The sequence below is a fragment of the Eretmochelys imbricata genome, chromosome 6 (assembly GCF_965152235.1).
Source record: "Eretmochelys imbricata isolate rEreImb1 chromosome 6, rEreImb1.hap1, whole genome shotgun sequence".
NCBI classification, from domain to species: domain Eukaryota; kingdom Metazoa; phylum Chordata; order Testudines; family Cheloniidae; genus Eretmochelys; species Eretmochelys imbricata.
In genome coordinates, this window is record NC_135577.1 from 3852920 (window position 1) to 3863386 (window position 10467).

Sequence of the window (10467 nt, forward strand, 5' to 3'; positions counted from 1 at the left end):
CTGTCTCCACTTAATATCACTTGTAACACAATGCTCTTGGTTCTTGTCATTGGCACTGGAGATGAAGTCCAGGACCTCAGGATCTGAAAAAACGAACAACCTGATTTAAAATGCCTCTGTTTGTTAGCTCTGCGTGGTCCAGTCTCTGGAGAAGGACAGAGAGCTATGAAGTGTGAGTTTAGGTTACAAAATCAAGCACCTTTATCAGCTCTATATTTAATAATCATAAAAAGAATCGGACATTTACTACTGGAGGAGCTGGTGGTATTTTCTGTATTAGGTTACCGAGCACTTTCCATTCAAACAGATTCTTGTTTTTGAGAAGCTAAAACACCTCCATTGTTTGCAGCAAGTTTTTGAACTTCAGTTGGGAGAAAGCCCTTGGACTTGAGAAGAGCATTTTTGTTTGTTTGTTTTTTTTGTTTTCCCCATGAAATTCTCTTCAGGTTTAGCTGAGTTTTAACTTTTGATAACCACTGTCACCATTTTTTGTTTCAGTTGTGAGCAAAATTTGAGCTTCCGGCTAGTATAACACCTGTATTCTAAACAGATGGGCCCGTGTTACCACCAAAAAAAGCAGCAGACATTGACAATGTTACACCTGGAATAGTGACCGCTTCTGGACCTTCTCAACCAGAGTTGACTGGAGCAGGAGAGAGCCACCTCTGCATTACATATATGTCCCAGTGGTTCATTCCCTTCTCTGGGGATTTTACGTGGTCAGGCTCTCCCTCAGTTTCCCCAGAGGAAGAGAGGCAGAATACTGTGTCAGGCTCTCCACAGATCCTACACATCTCCCTGGTCATCTATAGGAAAATAGCTTGCTCTTGCAAAGGCCTGTAACAGAAGTGGTGGAAGTCTGTAATGCAGTGCAGGTGGTTACAGGTGCAAACCAAGAGGATGCAGAATGGAGGTGTTGTGACAGAATTGAGTTTTGTCTTTTTAAAAACCTAGGAAATTACATATGCAAAACTATATTAACAGAACATCATTTAGGTTGTCTATTCAGTCACACAAAAGTTAGTCTGCCCTATACACTGAATAAGGCAGGGGTCCAGTGGTTTTAAGAAAAAAACAGCATGTGATAATGCAATTAAAGACTATCATAATGCAAACATCCAAGAGGGCAGAATTAAGGTTGCATAGGCAACCACAAATCTGGCATTTCCTAATTTTCAGTTGCTGAAGTTTTCAACCGTAAAGACTTTTTGAGCAGGGTTGGTTTTTTTGGTATGTTTTATTTTGGGAGGCCGGGGGAGGAGGGGTTGATTCACAGTATGAATATTAAGAACAGTTACATTAGGTATGATACAGACATTTGCAAGGGATGTAAACCTTCATGCTTCTGAGCATGAGGCAACCACTAATTGCCTGGATGTAGGATGAAAATACCCCTATAGGCCTATTATTGAATAACTTCCTACCGTGAGGGCTTTGCCCCTTTCCCTGAAGCACACTGCAAAGACTGCCAATGCATAGTCAATACTCAATAAGATGCATCATTTGTCTGATCTGGTATGGCAATTCCTATGTTCCCTATATTGACTACAATTTTCATTTTTTTTTACTTGTCTAGCAGAGATGTAAAGAGAGAGGGAATATGCAGAATACCGAGACCTCTGTTTTTTCCAGTAACTAGGAAACTCCCATATTATCTCCAACTCATTTTCTTTCTATCCTAAAGATTACAAACGGGCATGAGATGCTTTGCGCCCATCAGCACAGATCTCACATTGTGTTACTGTGTCACTGGCCAGGTGCTGATCTCAGTCTCACTAGTGTGAAGGTAGAGTAGCTCAGCTGAAGTCAATTGGTTAATGAGGAGTCAAAACAGCCCATAACTTCCTCCACCAAATACAAACCACAATGGAATTTACTGAGTGTACACCTACACCATGACTGGTAAGAAATGTCATTATTATTATCTTTTGAGCATCTCTTTGTGAATGTGGCAGTGAAATTCCATAGAAACATAACGGCCATACTGGGTCAGACCAAAGGTCCATCTAGCCCAGTATCCTGTCTTCTGACAGTGGCCAGTGCCAGGTGCCCCAGGGGGAATGAACAGAACAGGCAATCATCAAGTGATCCGTCCCGTCGCCCATTCCCAGCTTCTGGCAAACAGAGGCTAGGGACACCATCCCTGCCCATCCTGGCTAATAGCCATTGATGGACCTATCCTCCATGAGCTTATCTAGTTCTTTTTTGAACCCTGCTATAGTCTTGGCTCTCAAAACATCTTCTGGCAAGGAGTTCCACAGGTTAACTTAGTATTTATCCCTAGGAGATGCATTTTCTCATTTCTAGGCTCTGGGAATCTGAGAGTCAAAAGTAACCATAGAATCAGTTACAGTCCACACCACTTACAAATGTTAGTACCTCTGGGAGGATTTGTAAGAGGGAGGAAAAATAATGCACATGGTAACAAAGAATGTCTGTAAAACATAGACTGACTCCAATAGGACAGTGACACTTTAAGGCTGCATAGACAGTGATACCAAACTTTTCTGCTGGGGCTGCCTCATAGTAGGCACCTAAATTTCTATTTAGGCACCTATATAAAAGGGGCACTGAGCATCCCTTGTGCCCTTTGAGGTCGTTTGGATTAGGAAGAGAAAATCAATGACCATGAATAAACTCTATAGCATTGATTATTTGCGTACACTGATAGAAGATTATTTGCCTCCCTTCTAAACTAAACACTCCCAATCTATATATCTCTTATTTTATAGAAGATTTGACCCACTGGATGGTTTCATGCATATTAACACAGAGTATACAATATTTCTGTAGCTGGGTCATATCCTATCTCTAATGGAAAGCATGTGGGAAATACAAAGAGAACATTCCCTAGGAGTGTCCTTTGACGTGTTATGTTTATACACTGTTTCACAGGAACAATCACAGGGATTATGAGGGATCTGTACTCAATACTTTATTGGCCCATGATTAATTGTAATCCTTTTTTTTATTTTTCACCAGCAGAGGAGAGAGTTTCTGGAATAAATGGCAGAGAGAAACCATACCACGGTGACAGAGTTCATTTTCGCTGGATTCACAGATCATCCAGATCTACAGATCCCCCTCTTTATGTTGTTCCTAGTGATATATGTGGCCAGCCTGATGGGGAATCTTGGGATGATAGCGTTAATCATGGTTGAAACCCGACTTCATACCCCCATGTACTTTTTCCTAAGCCAGATGTCCATTGTAGATATTGGATATTCCACAGCCATAGCTCCCAGGCTGCTCATGACCTTTGTAGCAGAGACGAGAACCATTCCTTTCATTGAGTGTGCGGCACAACTATTCTTCGTCTGTTTCTTTGTGACCAGTGAATGTTGCCTCCTGGCTGTGATTGCGTATGACCTCTTCAAAGCTATCTGTAATCCACTGCTCTACAGAACCATTATGTCCAAGAGACACTGTGTCCTGTTGGTGGCTGGCACATATGTCTGTGGCTCTGTTAATTCAATTGTGCAAACTCTATTTATATTCAGTCTGTCCTTCTGCAGCTCCAGTGTTGTCAACCATTTCTTCTGTGACGTTCCCCCCATGCTGAAGCTGTCTTGCTCCGACACCCAGGTCACTGACCTTGTACTTTTCACTTTCTCGACTGTAATTGTCACGACTACTTTCCTGGGTGTCCTTATCTCCTACATGTGCATCCTCGCGGCCATTCTCAGGATCCATTCTGCCAAGGGGAGACGCAAAACCTTTTCCACCTGCGCCTCCCACCTGACAGTCATAACTATGTTTTATGGGACACTGATATGTATATATTTAAGACCCAGTTCCAGCTATTTGATGGACCAAGACAAGGTTACCTCTGTGTTTTATACCCTTGTGATCCCCATGTTGAATCCCCTGATCTACAGCCTGAGAAACAAGGAGGTAAATGATGCCTTTAAAAGGGTGTTATATAGGAAGATTTTTTCTTGGTAATTATAATCATTATTATATTTTAACCAATAAACAGCAGATGGCAGAATGAATTCTCTGTATCATTATCCTTAGTTCTCTGACTCAGCTACTCCATGTGACGTTACATTGTATTGGACTGCGTACAGAAAATATAATGTTAGAAATTGCTGTTTTCAAGATCCATGAATGAGGGTCTGTGACGCTACGTAGAATTGGCAAGATGCTCTGGCATTTGGCTTAAAGGACAATTGCTGTTGGTCCCAAAACCGATCCTTGAGGAACTCCACTGGTAACTTCCTCCAGCCTGACAGTTTGCCTTTCAGTATGACCCTCTGTAGTCTTTCCCCTTTAACCAATTCCTTATTCCTTTCAATTTTCATATGGATCCCCATCTTTTCCAATTAAATTAATAATTCCCCATGTGGCACTGTATCAAACGCCTTACTGAAATCTAGGTAAATGATAAATACCATGGAGGGAGAGGAATTATTTACGCTCAGTACCAATCTGGACAAAAGAACAAATGGATATTGTAGAAGAAAACAAGTTCTTACTTTTAGTTTGCATGCAACAAGTTAGAGACAGTTTTATTTTTAGGCAATTGCAAGAAGGAAGACAGCCGTTTGGATAGTGTCCGTTTTTATGCTAATTTTTAAAGTATAAACAATGTAAGGCAAGTATTTATACCTTTTTATTACATAAAGCTCTGCTTTGTTTATACATTTTTTAAAATATTTTATTTCTTTTAAATATTTTTTTACTACAATTACATTTTATTATTTTAAGGCAAGGTTAAAACCAGCTTTGCTTTGCAATTTTTGTTCGCTTGCACCAGTTTTGCCTTGATAAGTTTTGCGTTCTTAGGGGTTAGAGTTAGCCTGACTTTTGCTTTTTTTTTTTTTTAACAGAACTAAGATGGCTGCCCTTAAATCCCGTTTTTCACACTCCCCCCTTTAGTGCTTTTAGCACAACCATCATTTTTAAACTTTTATTTTTTAGACCTTGTATTTTTGATTTTAGATTAAAAGGATCAGGTTTAGCCCCATAACTTTTGGTTGGATGTAACGATAATGTGTAATTAGTATGAACATGAAAGGTAGTTTTGTTGTTCTTGTTTTTTATAACCACAATAACATATTTTTAAATTAAACAAAAACAATGTGTTTATTGTAATAGTAAGCTGGGGTTATTTTGTAGCCTTAGTTACATAGCACCGTACATTATAATTAGTCCATAAGATAAATGCTTTATAGATGGTATGAAAGGCATGTGTTTTAATTTGATATATATTTTGAAGCACATGTATTTGGCCTTGTAATTTACAGATTTTTTTGAACCTGTGGTAGGAGTGAGTGTAGGTTTTGGAATTGGTCGGGTATTAAGGTGGCTTAATTAAAGGGTATTTGAAGCCTAAGATTTAATTGTAGGACTTTATTTGCAGGCCAATAGATAATGATTTTTTGCAGCAGTGGTGAAATTAAAATGTATGTTTTGCAAAATGGTGACCTTAATGTTTACACAGCTGTAATTTCTCTTAGAAGAGCAGGTGTTTTGTTAGGGTCGCTTTTTGTTTTCTACTTTTTTAACAAACGCTGTTATAAACCGTGACAATTTTTTTTGGCTTTAGCTTTTGTACGCACTGAGGCTGTGGGGGCTTTAAAGGCCAAAATGTTTGTTGGCTTTTTATTTTTATGTAAACATTAGGTATTTTAGGAGCATTGACAATAAATTGGCTAGGCATACCAGGGGAATTATTTTTTTTTTAAATATTACCTTGAATTCTTTAATTTTATATGCATTTTTTTTACGGACCGGCAGGATTTGGTATGTGGGAACCCACATCCCTTTCACCGGCCCGTAGGCTTGGAAGGAGCACTGCGAGTGCCTGCAACTTTACCCTGAAAATGTTTAAGTTTGGTTTTTACGGCCACAGATCAGATGGCAATTTGGAAGCACTAGTAAGGGCAGTGGGCCAGGCCTGGTGCTGAAGGTCACTGTGAATGGCCATTAGCTGGTTATTTAGGACTTTTTGAATGTTTGAACATTCCAGGTTTTACTGCAATTTTTTTTTTTTTTGCCTTAGTGATATTTAATACCATGTTTATTCACAACTTTTGGGTTATTAAAGTCAGGGCAGAGATAACATGTAATTTATCCATTTCAGCTTGCGCTTGGGTTAACTGCGCTTTAGTAATAAGACTAGTGGCCTCTTTTAGTTGCCCTGATTTTTTTATTATGTTGTTTTTAATTGCTGCTGCACTATTGGCCCCACTTGACAGGTGTTTGAACAATTTTTTTTTTTTAAGAGGAGACACGCGCTTTGCTCTGCTAACCGAATGGCAGCTTCTTTGGAGCAGTTTGGATAGATATAAGTGACCTGAAAGCTAAACAGGGGCAGAGTCAATTTTATAGTTTTTAATATAGCATTAATTACAATTACCTGGTATTTTAGCACATTTCTTTTAATAAAGTACCATACCACATTTGTTGTTTAAATAGTTTTATAGACTTTTAAGAAGCATTGACATGAATAGCATAGGAAGGGGTATATTACAATACGGTACAGATTAGGTTAATTACTGAGACTGTTTTAGTACAGGTAAATTTTTGGTGGCAGAACACACCCTTTTTTAAATATGAATTTGATTATTTACTAATTGGGTCACCTAAAACAATAAGGACCTTTTTTGACCTATTATAGACCCCTGCAATGGCTATTATATTAACCCCGCTACAAAGCTCACTAATTTTAATTTTAGATTTGAGGCTTATTTGTAGTGATATTGTATACTTTTATTTGTATTGACTAGTTTGTTTTTTATTTAATTATGTTCTTAGATAGGATATTTTGAACCTTAAACCTAATTTTGTAAACAATATTTAAATACATTATTAAAATGTGAAGGCCTTGGCCATTGGGTTTTATTAGAATATATGGTATTGTTTGTATTTGGATGTGTTACGGGGGTAGAAGTATCGTGGAGGGAATGGCGGGGGCAATGGCAACAAGTCACCTTCGGTATTTGTTGTTTGAAAGCGAATTAGGGAGGGCAATACATGCTGAAGGTACTTATTGAAAAACACAGGGCGCAGCCTTGGAATAAACCCCCAAACCCAATTAATGCCACATTTTTAAGCATGGATTTTACAAGGTTTTTTTTTTGCCAGTGTATAATGCTACACCTTGTTTACCAGGGCCAGTTTTTAACGTTTTTTGTTGTTAGGAATTTTTGAACTTTGGCAGTTTTAGTGGAGCCAGTGGGTTTTGGTGGTGGGTTTTGGAGCAATTGTGGTTTTGTACTGTGGAAAAAAAATATTATTATTACTTTTTTTTTAGTTTGAATGCAGCAAGCCAGAAACCGTTTATACTTTAAAAAACTACTAAGGCCAAGGTATCTCTGTCCATTGTATTTCTTCCCTTGCAATTGCCTAAAAAATAAACTATATAAAGCAGTATTTATACCCTTTGATTATATAAGATGGTGTCTTTGTTTATACTTTTTTGATATTTTATTTGTTTTTAATTTTTTTCCTAACAATTCCATTTTATTTTTATTTTAAGGCAAGGTTAAATAGCTTTGTTTGCAGTTTTTTTATACACTTTACCAGGTCTGCCTTTACATATTTTGCGTTATTATGGTTCTGCGTTAGCCTGACTGTTGCTTTGTTTTTCAATCAACTGAGAGGCCGACATTTAATGTTTTTTAATTTTGTTTTTACACTCCCCCGCTTTGTGCATTTTTTAGCACAACTACCATTTTAAATTTTTTATTTTTTTTAGATTTTGTATTTTTGATTTTAGATTAAATGGTCAGCCTTATCAACTGTGACTGGATATAACAACAAAGCATACGGTTTGAACATGAAAGGTATTTTTGTTATTACATTTTTTACAACAACATATTTTTAAACTACACAAAAACAATATAAACATTACTGTTTTTATTGTAACAATCTGCTGGGGTTGATTTATAGCCTTAGTTACATAACACATTACATTATGATAGACACTTTATAAACTGTGGAATGCATGGTTTTTAATTGAATATATAATTTGAAGTATAATATAATATACTTTGAAGTACATAAATATATATGTACATCAATGAAGTACATAAATACAATATAACTTGAAGTACATAAATTTGACCTTGTAATTTAGAGATTTTTTGAACCTGTGGTAGGAGTGAGTGTAGGTTTTAGAATTGGTTTGGTATTAAGGTAGTCTAATTACAAGATATTGAAAACCTAAGATTTAATTGTAGGACTTAATTTGCAGGCCAATAATGTAATTGTTCACAGCAGTGATGAGATTAAAATGTATATTTTACAAAGTGGTGGCCTCAACATTTACACAGCTGTTACTAACTGGGAAATTCGGTGTTTTGTTAGGGTAGTTTTCTGTTTTCTACCTTTTTAACAACCATTGTTAAAAGAGTGACGACTTTTTTTGGCTTTAGCTCTTGTACACACTGAAGCTGTGAGGGCTTTAAAGGCCAAAGTGTGTGTTAATTTTTTTATTTTTATGTAAACATTAGGTGTTTTAGGAGCACTGACAAAATTGGCTAGGCATACCAGGTGGGTTAATTTTTTAAATATTATGGTGAATATTTGTTTCATGTTCTATGCGTTTTTTTTTACAGAGCTGCAGGATTTGGTATGTGGGAGCCCACACCCCTTTCACCAGCCCATAGGCTTGGAAGGAGCACTGCGAGTGCCTGCAACTTTACCCTGAAAACGTTTAAGTTTGGTTTTACGGCCACAGATCAGATGGCACTTTGGAAGCACTAGTCAGGGCAGTGGGCCAGGCCTGGTGCTTAAGGTTACTTTGAATGGCCGTTAGCTGGTTATCTGGGAAATTCTGAATGTTTGAACATGCCAGATTTTACTGCATTTTTTTTTTTTTGCCTTAGTGATATTTAATACCATTTTTGTTAACCGCTTTTGGGTCATTGAACTAAGGGTGGAGATAACATGTAATTTACCAACTTTAGCCTGTACCGGGGTTAGCTGTGCTTTAGTAATAAGACCAGTGGCCTTTTTTAGCTGTTTTATTTTTTTATTATGCTGTTGGCCTTGAAATGTTTTAAATTGCTGCTGCACTCCTGGCACCATTTTATAGGTGTTTTACCAGAGTTCATTTTTCTAGAGGAGACCCAGGGCCTTTGTTGTGCCGACCGAACAGCAGCCCCCTTGGAGCAGTTTGGATATATAAAATTGACCTGAAACAAGATAGGGCCAAACAAATTTTACAATTTTTAATATAACATTAATTACTGTTAATTAGTATTTTAAAACTTTTTTTTAAATAAATATGATACCACATTTGTTTAAAAAAAATTTATGTACCTTTAAGAAGCATTGACATGAATAGCATAGGAAGGGGTATTTTGCAATACGGTACAGATTAGGTTATTAATTACTGGGACTATTTTAGTACAGGTAAATTTCTGGTGGCAGAACACACCCTTTTTTAAATATGAATTTGATTATTTACTAATTGGGTCACCAAAAACAGTAAGGACCCATTTTTTTAGATATATATATACTACAGACCCCTGGAATGGCCATTATATTAACCCCATTATAAAACCCACTAATTTAAATTTTAAATTTTTTAGGCTTATTTGTAGTCATGTGATATACCTTTACTTTTACTGACTGGTTTGTTTTATTTAATTGTTTGCTTATATGGGATATTTTGAACGTTAAAAATATTTTTTAAACAATATTTAAATAAATTAGTAAAGTGGGAAGGCCTTGGCTATTGGGTGTTATTAGACTATATGGTATTGTCTGTATTTGGATGTGTTACGGGTGATAGTATAGTGGAGAAAATGGTGGGGGCAGTGGCAACAAGGCGTTTTTGGTATTTGTTATTTAACAGCCAATCAGAAAGGACAATACATGCTGAAGATACTTATTTAAAAACACAGGGCGCTGCCTGTGGAATAAAGCCCCACATTTAATTAATACCACTTTGTTAAGCATGGGTTTTACAAGGTTTTTTGGCCCGTGTATAATTTCTTTTTTACCAGAGTTAGTTTTTAATGTTTTTTATAGTTAGGAATTTTTGGACTTTGGCAGTTTTAGCAGAGAGAGCGGGTTTATTTTGTTTGAAGCAGTTGTGGTTTAGTACCATGCAGGGGAGAAGTTACCAGCACGTTACCCTGCAGTGGTTTGGGTTTTTTTAGCACATTCTGGCTGTATGGTAATTTCATTAGTGGACAAGGGAGAGGTTACTAGCACTTCACCTTGTTAGTTTTTTTGTTTGTTTTGCTGACCAGAAGGAGGAAAAGCAATACCAGAAGGAGGGACAGGCTGATTAGTAGTTGAAGTGGAGTTATTTTGAGGCCGAGGGGCTTTTTTGCAGGGAGAAGCATGGGTTCAGGCAGTGAGCTCTTGGCACTTTACAGCAGTGTTAGTAGTTAGCAGGACTTGCTAAGGGCCTTTTTAGGGTGGAGCCAGGGCAGTTTTGTGTTGATGGACCTGTACGTAGACCCAGTTACCTGTTTTTTAACCAATGGCAGGTTGGTTGAGGTT

General features: G+C 37.3%; 1 protein-coding gene across 1 annotated transcript; it reads left to right on the forward strand.

The window, feature by feature from the left end:
* The first annotated feature begins 3003 nt into the window (after positions 1-3003).
* On the forward strand, positions 3004-4165 carry LOC144266591 (olfactory receptor 5AR1-like). Its single transcript, XM_077820024.1, has 2 exons — positions 3004-3917; positions 4135-4165. The coding sequence occupies exons 1-2, from the start codon at positions 3007-3009 to the stop codon at positions 4163-4165; spliced, it is 942 nt and encodes a 313-aa protein (XP_077676150.1). The 5' UTR covers positions 3004-3006.
* The last annotated feature ends 6302 nt before the right edge of the window (positions 4166-10467 follow it).